The sequence below is a fragment of the Mesoplodon mirus genome (assembly GCF_964341445.2).
Source record: "Mesoplodon mirus genome assembly, chromosome: 12".
Classification (NCBI taxonomy): Eukaryota; Metazoa; Chordata; class Mammalia; order Artiodactyla; family Ziphiidae; genus Mesoplodon; species Mesoplodon mirus.
This window is the reverse complement of record NC_138988.1, coordinates 34,320,207-34,338,506: the sequence shown is the minus strand read 5'-3', so window position 1 is coordinate 34,338,506 and position 18,300 is coordinate 34,320,207. Positions and strand designations below refer to the sequence as shown.

At 44.6% G+C, this 18,300-nt stretch overlaps 1 protein-coding gene across 1 annotated transcript in view; it reads left to right on the top strand.

Annotated features, from left to right (window-relative positions):
- CACNA2D3 (calcium voltage-gated channel auxiliary subunit alpha2delta 3) overlaps nucleotides 1–18,300 on the top strand; it is a gene marked incomplete at both ends in the record, with an annotated part of 792,926 nt that overhangs the window by 589,927 nt on the left and 184,699 nt on the right. The window contains one exon of the mRNA XM_082637213.1: nucleotides 1,164–1,238. Coding sequence (XP_082493339.1) covers nucleotides 1,164–1,238 — 75 coding nt within the window. The remainder of the gene's footprint in view (nucleotides 1–1,163; nucleotides 1,239–18,300) is intronic.

The following is an 18,300-nucleotide window of genomic DNA, read 5'->3' as shown; positions in this document are numbered from 1 at the left end:
CAAAGAAAACTTTTAATTTCTGGTGTTAAATTCCCTGAAGTTAATTTCACATCACCTTGACGTTAAGCCAACAAGCAGACAGGGTCATTCTTGTTTGTAAACTCTGTTGTCTGGATCATTTAATAGTATCATATTCAAGAATGTGAGCAGCAGAGAATTTCCAAGAAAAGTATCAGTGAGGGCTCAGAACTATGAAATAACTCATTGGAAAAAAACAGAGGATTTCTTTTTCTTCTCCCCTTTCACTGCTCTGGCAAAAGTGGGTTACATTTTCTTTCTTCAGAGAGAGAGATCAGTATGGGTTCTATGCCAGAGGCCATTTTAATACATGAATGATTTGTAGGTAAATTTATTGTAGCCAATGGGTGCAGTCAACTGTGTAATAGAAATATTGTCAAAAAGCTGAGATTATTATTTAAATAAGTGCAGTGTTAAATTTGATTACATACTTTTTAAAGCTAGTAAAACATTTCATTGCTCTCAAACTATTTCCCATAGTCCCATTTAGTCAGAAAACATAAATTAAGTGAGGCTCTGCATAGAAAATTACCCAGGCTTTGTGTCGATGGAAGCATGCATGGAAAAGCTTGGCAGCCTCACAATTTAAAGACGAAAGGATATAAAAAGGGTTGGCAGGCTCCTATATAGGCTGGTGGGGACACTTTTATCCTTGAAGAGTTATGGAAAATGACTGCCTAGGAGAGTGCATGCTTGCAATGGCCCCTAGGGGTGTGGAATTGTAGGGAGCCTAGATGTGCCTCAGAGGGAGGCCCCTCTTGCCTTATCTCAGGTAGAGAGAAGACACCCAGGTTGACAAAATTCTGTTCACTTGGACATAAGGTCTCCAGAAACATTAGCCACTTGCCTTTTAAAAAATATAATTGTTTTTGTTTTAAATAAATCAAAGTAAGGGCTTTGGATGCCAACGTGGGTCTGTGACATTTTAAATTGTGCTATTTGCTGAGCTTATCCTGTGACAGGTCTTCATTTCCACCAAATGTCAAGGATCAGCGCCTTGCATTCATTTTAATGAAATATTGTGCTGATAAGGGTTATGAATGCCAAGTTTAAGCTGCAAATTACTAAATGTCGGGCTGCTTTCTGCTTTGTGAATTCACCAGGGAGCAAGCTAATGAAGGCTTCTTTCTCGCTTCTTCTTACAGTTAGGGATTCACGGCTATGCCTTTGCAATCACAAATAATGGATATATCCTGACACATCCAGAACTCAGACCACTGGTAAGAGACATACTTATTTCTGTGTTTCTCCCTTTATGATTTTAAAAGATTTTCTTCAGTTCTACAGTAATTACACTTTGCAGTTTTCACTTGAAACGCTCAATTCATAATACTGTCTCTAAAAGGTTGTTTTAATAGTTTATAACTAGCATTTTGACATAAAATATGTAAATAATGTAGGGTAAATATATTTACTATCATGGTTTTATATATAAATCCATATATATCTATATGTACTTATATATTTATTTCACATCTGCCAATATATGGAAAAATTTTAAACTCTGGACAGCTTGAAACCCATCATAATAGATACCTTTATGTAACAAATGGTCTCTAACACTTCAGTCTGAGACCAACTTATTGAAAGTTACATTTGATACAACAGATTAGATCCAAGATCCCTGGAAATTCATTCTGACGGGATTTGCCCCCAAAATACATTACCCAAGCCCAGTGCCTGCTGCCTTGAAGGTATTCAACAGTACCTTTTGTGTTTAATTGAAACAGTTGAGATTTTCTCCTTGTCCTGCCTAAGCTGTATCCAGTAGCATTGTTTGGTGAGCTGACCAAAGTAAACCATTTTCTTTCAGCATCGTTTTCACTCTCTCAGAAGTGAGTGGGGTTAGGTCAAACCCAGGACAGCCCAGAATATCACGGTCCATTCTGATCCCTGGGGAGAGGCTGTCTGGATCACTGTGTTGAGGAGCATTCTGAAGGGCAGCCAGGCTTGTCAGATAGGAGGCCCTGGTCCACTGCGGACTCTGGAGGTGCACAGGCAGTGAGTGCACCACATGTTTGCCATCCCTGGACTAGTTGTAATGTGTTGAAAAAAGGACATCCCTTTCGGTCTGTGGTTAGCTAATTTTAAAGAAGATATAAAAGTATAAAGAGTAATATAGTAAACTCTGCTTTTGAATGTTAAGAAAGTGTAGTTCAGGGCTTCCCTGGTGGCGCAGTCGTTGGGAGTCTGCCTGCCGATGCAGGGGACATGGGTTCGTGCCCCGGTCCGGGAAGATCCCGCATGCCGCAGAGCAGCTGGGCCTGTGAGCCATGGCCGCTGAGCCTGCGCGTCCGGAGCCTGTGCTCCGCAATGGGAGAGGCCACAACAGTGAGAGGCCCGGGTACCGCAAAAACAAAACAAAACAAAGAAAGTGTAGTTCATTTCCTATAGCTGTACACACACACACACATGCACGCACGCACGCACATCCACCCCACATGTCTTTTTCCCTTTCATCAAAATTAGAAAATAGCAGCAATGCCTGCTATGCAAATGTTTATTGGTGAAACATCGTGGGGACCAGTTTGCTTCTCGCTTGAATCATTGTTTAGAAAAAGTCCGTGTTTTAGCTCCATCATCATCCAACTTTGCTCTAATTGCCCTGGTATTAATGGAGTCATGGCCACATCATGTGGATCCCATATGCATGCTTCAGGATGGGATTTAAGGTAATACTTGACTTCAACAATCTTTTTATCAAAAAAGGGTTGAGTTAACTGGTTAGCTAATTCCACACATAACTCAGAATCATTGAAAAGTCTGATTGAAAAAGCTCCTAACTTTTTAAGGATATTTAAGTCTAAAAACATATTTAAGTTTAAAAAGCTTAGCACATTACCCGTTTCTAAGCCTTCCAGTGGGGGCTGCCTGTTGGTGGGTGGTAGGAGTTATGTACTTGGTGTGGCTGAGTATGGGCTCCTAGTGCTTATTTATTCCAAGTTGGAGTGTATCAGAGTAAATGAAACAATCAAACCTGGATCTTCCGCTAGTGAATGAATTAACTTTCTCTGTATCAGCTTTTAAAGAAGGAACAAAATGGAACCAGATGTCAGAAGTCACCAAGGTACCTTTCCTTTCTCTATAGCAATGGAAATGAGTAGCTGCCATCTGCACAGTCAACTCACGAAGTCTTTCTGGTCTTTTATATCTCCTGGTCATGCAGCAAATGGTCTGTTTGCAAATAATCCATCTCATGCACTTTCCAGAGCTGTGGCCACTGAGAGGGCAGCCAAAAGGCTCTTATAAAAACAGGCCAACCAGTCAACACTGATCGTCTCCTGACAGTGCAAATACTCACAAATACAAGTCATTTTTGTTCTTCTCACTGTTGAAACATTGCACTGAATGATTTCACTGGAAATGGTAGCTAGGGTCAAATTCCCATAAATGGGGTGACCCAAGCAAATGCTGCACATCTCACTTGTGAGAACCCAAGCCCAAACCAGATGAAATATTTTGCAATTGATCCATGATAAGAACATAAGAAGTGGCCAGGTCAGTGAGCCATCTATCCCATTTATCAGTCTGTGGCCCTGAGGCCCTGACATATTTAGAAGAGGTTTGGCATGATGCCCACCATTGAGGATTACATGAACTAACCCATATGAATGTGAGCAGTAGTGAGTGTTGACCCTGCCTTGAGTTTTGCATTTTCCTACTGGGAAAAAGACAGCGGTAAAGTGGAAGGAATTCCACTTTAGCAGTACACAAGTTGTCCTTGATTCCTGGTCCTGCCATATCCCAGCTGTGTGACTTTGGACAAGTCACACAGCCTCTCTGAGCATCATTTTCTCTTGTAATCTTGCCATAACCAAAGTGTATAATATTACTGGTTGTCAGTGTAAATGGGATAATGCAAGTAAAGAGCCTTGTGTGACAAAGCAGGCCCCAGGACATTTTGCGGACAGTGGTGGTTACACAGGCACCCTGTTTGTGTTTTATTGATTTTATTGAACTATGCCTGGCTGCTATAAGGGTTGGGAGGACATGGTGGTGGTGGATGCTTGGGGGTGGGGGTGGATTTAAAGAACACTTTTTATTATTCAGTTGGTTCAGATTATTATGATAAACATTGGTGAGGGATTGTATACACACAAAAACAAGTGAATAGATACAGAGTCCTTGGAATCATGCAGTCTGCATGCAGTTCTACTTTGAACCTGGTATCGACTTAGTCTGCGCAACCTCAGCTAGCCTGTTTATGCCTGCTGTCTCTCCCCCTCCCTCTGTCTCTCTGTATCTGTCTGTCTCTGTCTGTCTGTCTGTCTCTCTCTCTCTCTCTCTCTCTCTCTCTCTCACACACACACACACACACACACACCCTCAATTTTCTGGGCCAACTCTGAGCTAGAAGACAAGCAGACAGTAGCTACACTGGGATGTTCTGTGTGAGCCCTACTACGTGAGGAAACCGAAGTGTTTTGTTGTTGTTGCTACTGTCTGTTTGTTTTCAGAGTAGCAATAAGGATATACTAGCAGCTGCAGTAACTGAAGAATGACAGTTAAGAATCAATCCACATGGGGGGAATGACCCCAGCTCTGGCACATACAAGTGGTTTGTTTCTCTCTGTCTTTTTCACATGAGCAACAAAAGCAGAAAGCTTCATGCCTCCTTCTCCCTCACCACCAGCCTCTCAGCACAGAGGAGGAACTCAGGAGGGGAATGGATGAAGGGATCCTCCAAAGCCACTGTTCGGTTTTCTCTTACTTTGGGTCCTTTAGGATAATGTAATTGGTGTGCTTCCCCCAGAAACCTGGTGTCTGCACCAGATGTAAATGCACCAGGTCAGACCCTCACGCACGGCTGGGGAGAGCCAGCTGCCAGCAGCTTCCTTGGCCAGCTCGGGCGGGATATCCTCACTCCAACCTGATTGGCCTTCTCCAAGCCCAGCCATATAATCGAATCCTTGTTACAAATGGATGTTCCCCTCGGTTCTGGCCAAGGCTGCTAGCTTAGCACGGTGGGTGCGAGTGGCAGGTTGTGGCCAGCGCAGAGGATGGAGCAGGCTCACTTAAAATAACTCCTATTCCCTCTCCATCTGCCACTGAGATTGTTTCTGCCCCTGCAGGCAGAGGAAAGAAGTGGGTTTCCTGAAGCACAATACCAATATTTTTCTTATTTTTCTAATAAAATTTCCCCCCCAAACTTAATATTTGACTTGATTTTATCCAGTATTTTCTTTCATCTTGTATGATTTGGGTGTGAATCATGAAGTGTCTCCAAAAACAGCACAGATGTAGGAGCCTTACTCAGCAGACTGGCTTTGGCTTAATTGGCAAAGCTGCCCAAGTAAGACTTTTCTGTTGATAAGTGGGCTCTCTGTAGTCTTTGTCCAAGTGTTTCTCAGCCACTCTGTCCTTGCCACCTGCTTGTGACTTCTGGTAGACTAACCGATGTTGATTCAACAAACATTTATCCGGTTCCTGGTGTGCTGGGTCCCGTGTGTTAGACTGGGGGCTGATGGAGCTATCTTAACATGGGCTGCGGGCCATATCACGGGTGGGGAATAGGACAATAGCACAGCAAGAAGGATTCAAGTCAGACCTTGAGGAATGCTTTTTGAGTAGTTATTAAACATCTGGAAGTTTTTCTTGTTCTCTGCCCCTCTTTAACATTCAGGTTAGAACTATTTCAAAGCATAGTTACTTTTAAATGGAGTTACTGTTTAAATGGATTCTTCTTGCACTTTATTCTTCCCATGTCTCTGAGAGCTTTATGAATTTTTCTTAAAATGTGGAGCCCCTAACATCTCTTTTTCTTTTGCCCTACAGAGCATTGAGGGCGATAAGACTAGGAAGGGACCACCTTTGCCATGATCTTATTTTCTTTGAAATTTTGGTAATCCATGTGCCCCTCGGTTTTAGAAGAAAGGAACATCTGAGTTGATTGCCTTTCCCAAGAAGGCCTGGAATGTGGGCCTAGTCAAACCACCAAGAGAACACAAAGAAGGCTCCCTTCCAGCAGCCACAACACAGGCAAGCCTCCACAGAGGAGCCTGGGGCAGGCAAAATCTAGGACTCACTTCCATGAAACCCACGTTGACATTTGCCAAAAGCTGTTTGCACTGTATCTTCAAGCCCAGAAGATGAGGAAGGATGCTGAAGGGTTTCTATTCTGGATGAAAATTAGCCAGTCACATGGGCCACTGTGTGTAGTGGTGGATGAGATGGAAGTTGGGAACGATGGAGAGAAATCTTCATTCCTTCCCTCAATGTTTGTTAGATGGCCACCATGTTCTAGGGCTGAGCAAGCTGCTCAGAGTGGTTGCAGAGAAGTGCCCCATTTCAGAGAACTCAAAATCAAATAGAATGGATGCGATTTTATATGTAGGGTGTAAAAGTAACCATAGACACAACTAGGGAAGATGTATTTTGTATTTGTTATTGTTGTTGTTGGTCTTAGTCATATTTTTCACATTCGTTGATTCCTTTTTGTGTGGCAGACACTGTTCAAAGTGTTTTAAGTTGTTAAGGTTTTTAATCATTAACTAATTTAATAGCAAGCCTAGGATGCTGGAGTAGTAGAAAGGCCCAGAGCCTCAAGGGAAGGGTGTGCATGACGGCAGGCCTGGGTGGAAGGTGGGTCTAGAAGGCAGCCTGGAGTCAGATTGTAGACAACTGGGGGTGCCAGGCTGAGGAGCTGGGGTTCTCCATGAGGCAGTGCATATCCCCATGTTACAAACAGGAAAGTGAGACACCAAGTGATATGGTGGTAAAATGACTAGAAAGAGCCAGAACCCGGAGCCCCCAGATCAGTTTGGATGTGCTAAATTCACTGTGCTACGTTGGTTGGTTCTTCAGGAAATGGGAGGCAGAGTGGCTGGAGGATGGGAGTGACCGAGAAGCCTGGTCTTTGCAGCCACATGGATGAATAACAGGGTCATCATCAGGCAATTATAGTGAGAATCTGTCTAGACTAGCGCTGTCCAGGAAGAATGTAACGCAAGCCACAAACATGAGCTGCCTGTGTAAGTTAACATTTTCTAGTAGCTACATCTAAAAAGCAAATAGGTGAAATTAAGTTTAAGACTATATTTTATTTGACCCAGTATATCCCAAATCACATTATTTCAACATACAATCAATATAAAAATTATTAATGAAATATTGGCCATTTTTTATACTAATCTTTGAAAGCTGATGTATATTTTACACCCACAGCACATCTCAATTCCGACATTTGAGGAGCTCAAGAGCCACATGTGGCTTGAGGCTGCCCCATGGAACAAAACAAGTCTAGAGTGTAGCCAGACGTTTTGAACCAGATGTTTTAAACCCAGTCTAGAGTGTAAACAGATGGTAGCACCTCCTCTTTCCTGAAAGTGGATTAGAACAAGCTCCACCACTACCACCAGTCTTTCATCCTGGGAGTCTGTGCAAACAGTCGGGGGCTATGTAGTCTCCTCCATTGTGGCCTCGGCATCTCCCTCCCAGGCTGTCGGGAGTTGTCTGGAATTCAAGGTCATCGAGTGGATAGTCAGGACAGATTGGCTCTGCCTGTTTCAGCCCCACGGTTTCCCACCTAACCCATGTAGATGTCCTAAACCAAACTGTGCTGCCCAGGCCAGGGGGTGGGAAGACTGAGCTGTCAGGTTATCTACATCAGAATACTCAGACACCAAACCGTTTCTGTTGTTCTGTCAAACTCAGCTTAACTCTTCAACGATCCCAAGTTCTGCAGATAACAGTGTCATCTTCCCATCACTGAATTGCCCCACTCCCTCTGGAAGTTAATGTTGTTGCTTTTCCCACAGCCTGAGTTCTGCCTGATGTCACCAGCAAGTCCCTGTGTTACTCCTTGACTGTCCCCACCCCACTCCAAATGTTGATTCTGTTTCTTTGTTCTCGTGGACGCCCAGGCAGTTCATTTTTCTGTGCCCTTTTGCTATTGCACATGGGTTATAGATGGACCCTGGCAGAAGGTCATTGATAACACAGATTGACATGTGAACATGCTAATAAATGTAAATATTCTTATGCCAAAGTCCTCTCATAAGGAATGAAATGGACATTCCTGTGGACACATGTAAATATGTTAAATGCTAAGCAGACAGCGCATATCAAACACTAGTTTAAATGGAAGCTTGAAAGGAAGGACCGCTATCAGAATCCTTGTTGAAGTCCACTTACGTAGTTCAGGCAATGGACCATGTGAGGAGGTTCTGTATCATTCCCAAAAAGTTCAATGTGAAGTTTAAATGTAATTTTTATATCATGATGCAGATCCTCAATCATGCAAGGACTAGCTTCTATCCCACACATCTAATCGTTTTCTTTTTTGTATAAGTTTTGGACCAGGAATGCCTCAACTAATCTTCCTTCATTTCTTCTTCCCATCCACACCCACTCATTGCAAATGCTAAGGGCTCTTTTTAGTTCAACAGGTGTGGGTGTGGCCTCCAGCACTGACTTTTTCTGGATCCCTCCCCATGCCATCCACCCTCATGTCCTATTGGTTCCAAAATGCACCCCAAGTCCACTCCCCTCTGTCACTCTTGACAGGGCCTCTGTCCTCTCTTTCCTGGATGACTTCAGTTCCCTTTGAGATCTGCTCTGGACACCTATTTTTGTACCCCCCTCACCCCATCCCCCACCCCCACCCCAGCATTATTTACTCAGCAGTCAGCAGGGGCTTTCACAGGCATCACTCAGATGGTCTGGCTTCCCTTGGCATTTACAGTAAAACCCAAACTCCAGGCCATGATCCCGGCACCCTGCCAGATCTGGCTTCACCTCTCTGACCTGCCAGAGTTCTGTGGCTACCCACCGTGCTCCAGGTACACTCTAGTCCTTTTGTCCATTCCTCAGAAACACCAAGCTCCTTTCTGTTCCAAATTCTTGTGCCTGCTCTTCCCTTTACCTGGAATCTTGTCCCGGATACACCTGTGACTGCCTTGTTCTCAGCTTCCATGTCTCATCTCAGATGTCACCCCCACAGAGAGGCATCCTTGCTCTCTGACCAAAGGAGCCACACATCTCCTCCATCACTCCCCATCACATCCCCTATTTTAGTTTCCTCAGGATCACTTATCACTCTTGGGAAAGGTCTGTATGTTCAGCCTCTCCTGCCCGATCCCTTGTGATTTCCTGTGACTTTGCTGCTGTATCGAGGGTGTGGTTGGTAAATATTTATTGAGTGATTTTGATGATGTTTGAAGGGTGCTGGTGACTAAATATCTGGGTACCAATTTCCTACAATAAATGAGAAGTGCAGGTGTCACATGTTTACTCATCAAACATTTACTGAGTCCTTGCTACATTGGACACAAAACTTGAAGCTCATGTGATTGGTCAAGCCCTCCTTTCTTTCTGCCCCTGCCCCTGCCCTCCTGCTGGCCTGCAAACATTCATCAGATGTTCCTCAAGTCAGGCACTGTGCTAGCTGATGGAGACATAGAAGCAGGTAGAAGAATGTCTCTGCCCACAAGGAACTCATTGAGCAAAGCAAGAGTTCTTGATAGCGAGAGAGGCCAAGAAGAGCTCTGTGCTTGCAGGGGAAGCATCTGATTTTCTTGAGAAAGGGTGCCCTGAGATGCTGGAGGGCTTCCCAGAGGAGGTGATATGCACACCAACTGCATCCACAGTCCACTTTGGAGGACGTTTCTTCCTACTCAGTGCGGGGGTCCCACACACTTCCCGGGATCTCTGTCCTCAGGCTGGACCAGGCACGACTTTTCTCTCTGGTCTCAGAACCATGCATCATGCTGGCCCCAGCCTGTCGTGGTGTAGGGGGTAGGGACCTAGCCTCATTTATAGTCCTTTCTATGGCTCCCAAAGTCTGGAATCCCATCTCAGCCCACTCTCTGTTCAGACTGCTGTGAACTGAACGAGACCGGCCAGTAGGTGGCGCGCGGGCACCGCAATGTGCCTGGTCCCTGAGCACATTCTCAAAACACAGCCCAGGAGACTCCTCTTAACGCCAGGTCTGAATCCATCCCATTTACTTTAAAAGAAAGAATGAACAGATGCTTAGTAAGTGTGTCTGCTCAGAGGAGTGTGTGCTCAGAGAAAAAATAAACAAGACTGCGTGACCCCCACGTAGCGAGCCTGTTCTTTTTGAAATACATCATTTGGCAAAAGAGAAAACAGCCTTGCGTGCTTTCCACTTGATGAAATTGTTGAGGGCAACAGTTGGAACTGCCTGGGTCTGGACACTTGATTGGAAGCATTGCAGCCCTGAGCAGGGAATGCTTACACCTCGTGAGCTTCAGAATTAAGCAGATTAGAGGGCTGCCTGGCTTTCTGTTCTGCAAACCTCAAGAACTCAACAGCCTCTTGGTCCCCAAGTTCTGTGGCTGGGTGTGTACATGGACACGTAGGGCATAGATGGGGTTTAGCAGAGAGGGGACTAACAGTGACAATGCAGTTGTTACTTAAGAGTGTCAAGAACCAGGCTCTGTGCCTACCACCTTTGTGTGTTTTGCCTCTTTTAAGTCCTCACAGCATCCTGTGCATTAGTGCTTATTTCAGAGAGATTAGCTGATGCCTAGGCCAAGGACTCTGTCAGTCAGAAAGCAAATTTGGCTCAATCTCCAGAGGAAAAAAAAAGACAACTATGAACAGTGTCATTTTTCATAAAGTTAAACCTATTCAATTGAACAAACTTCCTTAATTTGAAGTAGTGTTATAAGGTTCTTTTATAAAATGAGAGTTGGGCTAGAGGGCTTCCCTTGGCTCCTGTGGACAGTTTTCCTTTTTGCCTCTGCTCTCTGCCCCTGCACACCACCTGCATGGCACTCAGGGTGGCTCCGTTGCTCTCAGCTATGGATGGAGTTTAGCTAGTGGGGGACACACACTCAGAAGAAATGGAGAGAGGAGGGTGGGGTGGGATTGTATATTCAACCCTGTGTCCTCTGGGACTGGCTGCATCCAGTCTAAAGCCACATTAGCCTCCTTTTCTCTGTGGGCTCCTGTGACTGCTCCTTCCTCTGTCCCTTCATGCAGAGTGGAAAAGAAGGTCCTCACTGCTTCTGCTTCAGCGTACTGCACCATTTCTTATAGTTTCCTACACCCTACCCCACTGTTCCAATAGCCTCTTTATTAAACCATCCTTAATTAGCCAGCTTGACTATGCCATGTGCTTCCTGCTGGGCCCCTGACTGATACAAAGGTAAGAATACATGGAAGGTTTGTTTTTCTTAAGTCCTTAGTATGCCAATAAAGAAAGAAAAAAGAAGAAAGGGAAGAGGAAGAATTAAAAGAAAAGGAAAGAGAGAGGAAGGAAGGAAATGAAGGAAGGAAGGAAATAAGGAAGGAAAAGAAAAGACAAGAGCAAGAGGCCCTCTATCAGGTCCTTTATTTATTTATTCATTCATATTAATTAATTCATTAATCTCTCATTGTGGTAGGAACAGAGAGCTTCCATATACACTTCCAGTAAATTCCTCTTTTGCTCAAGTGATAAAGAATTGGTATCTGTTGCTTACAACCAGAGCAGCCTGGTTGATACAGTTGTGAAATCCCCAAGTCTGGGAACCATTGCTGGTGTGGCTCTGACCCCTCTACTGCCTCCCTGTCTCCCACTCCCACCCCCCAAAACTTTCCTCTCCACACCACCCTACCCCTTCATCCCCCCAGGCTTCTTGCACAGGTCTTTGAGTTTAAGCTCCACACTACATTATAGAAATCCCTTGACACATCTGTCCCCTCACTGCACTGCAAGCAACCTGAAGTCACTAATCAGATAGCATTTTATTCACCCTTGCATATCCAGGGCCTGGAGAGATACCTAGCAGATGAAGCGGAATAATAAATAAACGGGAGAGAAGACCCATGTATAGGAAATTGATTACACAATGACACAGTGTATTATTAAGTACCAGGGTGGGAATACTGACAAGAAGGAGCATTTATAAAAAGGACTTGGTGTCTAGCTGTGGAAGGGGTGGCTAGAGAAGTCTGTAGGGAGTTAGTTTGCATCCTGTAAGCTTCAGTTCACAATTGGTGATCCAGTCCAGCATATTAGGGAGCAACGAAAGGCTCTTCAGACACCTAGATGTGCTCCTTCTTGTGTTGCTGTAGCCCACCTTCCCTCCCACCGTTCCTTCCCTCATCTGGCATGTATTTATTGAACACCTCTCCTATGCCAGGCACTCTTTTAGATGCTGGGGGTTAAGTGATAAGACAGACATAGTTCTTCCTTCATTTGGTCATGGAGAAGATATGTCTTTTTTAAGCTCATAAGTAAGCAAATAAAAAGTATTACACATTTTGGATAACCTCTCCAAAGGAAACAAGGACCTAAGAAAAAAAAAGTAGGGACATGCCCTACCTTTAGTTGGATGGTCAAGGAGAACCCTTGTTAGGGATGACATTTTAAGCTGAGCCCTGTAGCCCTGAGGGGGAGAAGAAATTGCTATGCCAAGAGAGTGGAGACTAATTCAGGCTGAGGAAACCGAGTATGCAAAGACCCTGAGGCATGGGGAGATTTAAGATGTTGTGTCTGCAATCTGGGTAGATTTAGGACAGACTTCCAAAGGACAAGGGAAAGTGCCTGGAGGTTTTATTGATAAATTCCTATTGGAGAACATGCTTAGTGGAGTAGTTCTGTGGATGTCCTACCCATGTCCCCTCGGCCCTCACCTCCATGGGGGCCAGCCTAGCTTGCGGCTGCCAAAACCCTAGTGAAGACTTTCTCTGACTTCTGGAATTCACTCCTCTCCTGCACGCAGCGTACGAGATGTGCCAGGGAATTAGCATCCTTCTACCAAAGACTGGTGAGCACTCCCACTTCCCAGGTGGGCTCCACACCTGTACCACAATCCTACTCCACCCTGGCTCCTAGACCTCTGCAGTCGGATTCAGCTTGGGGTGCCCACAGCGCTAATATACTCGATGATGCAACTTGTGTTGGCTGCCTGCCTGTCATCTCTGTCTCTGAGTCACTTTGCCATGTCCCTATAGGCATTTCCTGGGAACCCATCCCAAGTAAAAACCTTGCCCTTGAATCCTGGTCTTAGGGTCTGCTTCAGAGGGGACTCAAACCAAGACACCAGTGGACTGATATGTCTCTGCAAAAATTGATTGCTCTAGACTAGAGCTTCAAATACAGTTCTGTGTGCGTACATACCTTAGCTTTAAAGTGGTGTCAGGCACATTTCTGTTTCAGGGCGCTGCATGTGTATTCACCTCACATTGGCCTGCTTGCACTGGGAAGCACCAGAGTGTTAGTTTTATGCTGTTAATAATGGAGAAGGCACTTTAAGGAAATATGGTTTAGAGATAGGATTCTCTGCTGCTTTATTGTTTGGCAAAAGGATTTGATGAGGACAAAGCTTTTCTTTTCACTGGACACACTCTGACCTTTGTTTTACTAGATTAATTTCATATCTAGAGTGCCCCATCTTGGATGATGAATTAGCAATAAAAGCCTCATCAAAATGTAATTACAGGCAATGTGTTGAATAATGATCTGTTAAAATTTCCTATAGATTTGTCTGCACCTCCTTCCCCTTATGGGGGAAATGAGCCTCAGCTGCTAGCTACTAGCCTGGGCTCAGGAATGCAAAGCCTAGCCACATTGTGAGACTGAGATGTGAGAGCTGGCTTCCATCATTGTCCAATGTCATCTAATTGATCAATTGCTTTTCTCCATGTGATGCACATCTTTATATAATTTAAAGGACCATCTCAACGGGGGTAGGAATACACAGGAAGTGGAAGCTCAAGGCAAAGTGAAACCCTCACCTCCTCCATCTGCAGCAGCCTGTTGTAGGGAGAGTTATTAATTAAAATGTTAACTGCCCAGACAATAGCAGGCAGACCAGCGTGAAGAATTCTGGGAAGCAAGCATTAAAGCTTTCATAACTATGAATTCCAGGAAAATTTGTTCCTCCTTAAAATAGGAAAACAGAGCCATCTTCATCTAAGAAGAGGCCAGACTGGGCTGTGAGACTGAGGTTAGGTTTCCTCGAGGAGGAGCTGGACTTGTTTCTCTCCGGAGAGTTGGGAGAAATCTAGCCTTACCCTCAGTGTATTGAGGACCCCTGTAAAACCTACAGCTGGGGCTGACAGCAGAATATTCATATGATTCAACAGTGTAAACGCCCACCCTCATTTGAATAACTGAAGAATTCAATCATTTGAATGCCAATGATGATTCCTCTGTGAGTTTACATTTTAGAAAGACAGTGCATCTGAATCCCCATGAGAGCATTAAATTGCTATCTAATTAGCAGTCCCAAATTATATATATTTAAGAGATAATTAAAGGTTTGAAGGCTGTTGGAATAACTGGTTATACATTTAAATGAATCACTAGAAATTTGTTAGTAATGTGTGGAGTTTTCTTTTATTTTTTGCTTCCCTCTTTGAAGTTCAATAGACCCAACCTCGAGGGGTTAAGTCTGGTAGCGGTAAGATAAAGGCAGATGTTTTTAATTATTGCAACTCAAACCTCCAAATAATTATAAGCAGCTGTCATTTTTACATAATCCTAAATGATAAGACGCAAAGAATGCAAATAAAAAGGTTGAGAACATGGGCTTTGGGGCACAATCTTTTAATCCCCACCACACCCCTGAACTGACCGTTGCCCTTAATTAAGGAGGTGCCCAAACCATTATGCTCTTCAGTCAACTTTTGTAATCAGGTGACAGGCCACATGTATTTCTGAACACCTCTCAGGTGCCATTTCCACATTCTCCATGGATATTTTCATAGCAAAGGGAATCACGAATGAATTTGGGATATTGAGGCCAGAAAGCAGTTTGGCTAAGCCAGGCAGGGCTTTTGCTGAAAGCTTTTCTCAGCCTCACTTGCCCCTTTCTCTTTGGGACAGGACCCGGGTGACACCACCCCCCCCCCCCCCCCGCCACCACCAAGTAGCTGGCATTTCTTTGGTTTGTGGCTGGGGATTTCATAGGATGGAGTGCTTTTGTGCCCCAGCTGGCCAGGGCCAGAAATCCTAAATGACAGGCTGGCCTGCCAGCCTCACCCCAGGGATCTCTGGATTCAAGTCTGAAATTCGATGCTTTGTATGCCTGTCTCTCCCTGGAAGGACTGAGACCACCTGAGGAGCAAGTCAAGGGACATTTATCATTGTCACAATGGTCTCTTTTTGGACCCAGTGACTACAAAACCAAAGTCCCACAGATAAATGCACGCAATTCACCCCATGCAGAGTGGTGGCCAGACTCTGCAGGAAACAAATCTAGAGCATCATCTAAAAGGAACACACATACACACATACAGACACTCCAAATTAAATCAAAAGCCCAAGAACCCTTCTGCTAAGGAATGCTCAAGACAGATTTAAATAGACAAGGACCCTGCTTGGCAGAAATGTGCCCAAGCAGAAAGACGTTCCCAGTGAGCTAAGCTTAATTTCTTGGGATTGGGAAGGATAAACAGAGGAAAGAGGAGAAAAAATCCTGTGGAGGGTTTATCTGGGACATTCAGAAGCTGACAGGCATCACGGGGTGCTGTTACCTCTCCCCAGTGAAGAAACGTAAGGATTTCAGAAATGTATCCTGGGCATTAGAATCAGTTAAAATTTTCTAATTCTCCCAGATGCCTGCTTCTCCCCCCACTCTCCCCCAAAAAGCCTCCTCTGGAGTTTCTAAGTTTCTAGCTACACTCCAGGAAGAGGGTTTGGGTGTGACTGGGACAGGTAAAGACATTTGTCTGATTCCCAGTACTGCAGCAGGTTTGAGAGTTCTGTGGGTTGGATGCCCTTAACTGATGCCTATTTCATCCAGGTTCAAATATAAGTATAAATAGTACATTCATATATACTTCATGGAAAGATTCCTTTGAGAGTTAATAATTTGAAACTCAGCTCTGCTCAAGGTGGAATTCCAGGCAGCTGGTTGATGATGACTACAGGTCACTTTGCTATGATCCCCTTGCTGTGTCCTCAAAGGACACATCTTAGGCAGGCACCAGGCAGCAAACTTAGGTCCACCTATGGGAAGTTCACCAGTACATGTTTCTCCATGCAGCAGAACAGTCTCTGAGGCCACAAGTCTAGGGTCACCCTCAGCTCTGCTACTATCAGCTGTGTGACCTTGGACAAGTTACTCAACCTCCTTCTAGTCAGTCTCCTCCACTGAAAAATGAGGACAAAAACAGTGCCTACTGCGTGGGATTGTTATGAGGATTAAGTGGGTTCATGTACACGAAATGCCTAGAATAGGCCAGGCATGTGATTGGTGTTCTAACGTGTACTTATTAAGTAAGGACCCATCCTAATTTGTTCATTCACTCTGTTTACTCATTCATCAAATATTCATGAAGAAGCTACTCTTTGCCAGGCACTCTCCTGGCAATGTAGGTTCAATGCTGAACAAGAAATAGCCTCTTTCCCAAAGATGCTTGGGACATAGTGGAGGAGATGGGCAAGGAAGCAATGACTTTGCAGTACCGTGTGTTAGTCATGGAGATAGAACTACCACGGGATGCTGAAGAGGATACAGGAAGGACCTGAACTAACTGGGGACAGGCCAGTGCAGACTTCCCAGAGAAGCTGATGTCTTGGCTGAGTGCTGAGTGGCCGCTTGACTCTGAGTTGTGTTGAAGGGTGTTGGGAGCAGATGGAGTGGCATGTGCAGAGACCTGATGGCAAGAAAGACAGTGACCCTTCTAGCAGTCAGCACAGTCTAGCTGGGGAGTATGGGGTGAGAGGTGGGAAGTGGTGAGAGGCCAGAGCAGCAAGCAGAGGCAGGGTGATGGGGATTTGTGGCATTCGGGAACATTGGACATCAGCCTATGAGAAGTAACAGGGATTTCAGACTGAGTGGTGATGTGTAATCCGATTAGGGTTGCAGAAGAATCCCCTTGGCAGGACTTGGGAAAATGGATTGGAGGGTGGAGTCCAGGCATGGGTGCTTAGGAGACATGCACCCTCATCAACACCAGTATCATGGTGGCCAACACTAAGCTGATGGCAACAGGGATGGAGAGATGCAATTCAATTCTAGGAGACACTTAGTAGAAGCAACGAATGTGGTAGTTTGATGAGCCTGGCTACTTTGCCTGGCCCACTGGCCTCTTTCTTTATTATACTCACCTGTTCCAGCCTTTGCCCATGTCTCCAATGTCACAGGCAAATATAAGAGAACTCAGTCAGCCTTGCAGGGGACCTTTGGTTTTCCTATAAGTTATGAATGATATCAGAAGTCTCTTGGGCTTATTCAGACCAGCATGCATTCAGAAACACTTTTTAAAAGCTATATCAGTAGAATTGAGAATCATATATAAAAAAAATCAAAACTGAACATTTTGCCCAGTCACCAATCCAGAGGGCTGGATGGACCAATGGTTGATGAGACCATTGTGTTTGGTGGTCAGGACATGGCTAGAGCAGAGATCAGGTCAGTGGAAAAAATAGCCACATGCATGTTTATGCTGCAAAGCCCTGTGTCCTCAGGGAAGTGGAGAACAAGGGCTACCTTGAGTAAGAAGGGAAAGAGACTCTAGCTGGGAGGATCAGAGAAACTTTCATGGAAGAGGTGGCCACAAAGATGGATCTCTACATGTCTTTTCCTCCTTCACAAGTATCTTTAAAAATTTTATCAGGAGAAAAGCAAAACAAAATAAAGCTATCCTGCCAAGCAACTCCCAAAATTGCGCACATACACTCACGCATGCATGGGTGACGAAGGCTCAGCAATGTGATGCAGGATGATACCATTACTGGCATAAGGCATACACCTGAGTCCAGGGTTATGGCAGCTGGCTTGGAAGGAATGGCTCCTTTCCTTCTTTTCTGCGTCCCTCTATTCACTTCACTTGCAAAATCATTGTCAGCTTCCTGCCCTTCATGTCAGTAAGCACAAGGACCTTGAAGTTGAGAGATCTCTCTGTTCAACTGCCATTCCTCCAACGAGGAATGAGACTAGAGTCCTTTTCCCAGTGATTGAGCTGGGCGGAGGCACTGGGAATGTTACTGAGGGCAGGAGAAAAGCCAGCACCACAGAGAACTCACCCTACAGTGAATAGTTAGCTGCAGCATCATTTGAAGGCTGACACATTACTGTGTTACAGTGCTGGTTGATACTAATTTGTGATTTTACTTGAGTGAATAAGGAAATTCATTGTCTTTGCCATTTCAAAAATGGAATCAATTTGTGGTGCCTAATTGTACCCCGTGTTCAAAATGGTCTAACAGGTTCCACATACCCAAGAGTCTTTTGATATATAATTAACTTCTCAAAGGAATAATACCAGATAAAGTTCTGTAAATGCAAAAAAAAAAAAAAAGTGGCTTGTCAAAAGCCACAGACATACTCTCAAATTATAAAGGTCCTCTTTTTACCCTAGATATTATCTCCTAATGAC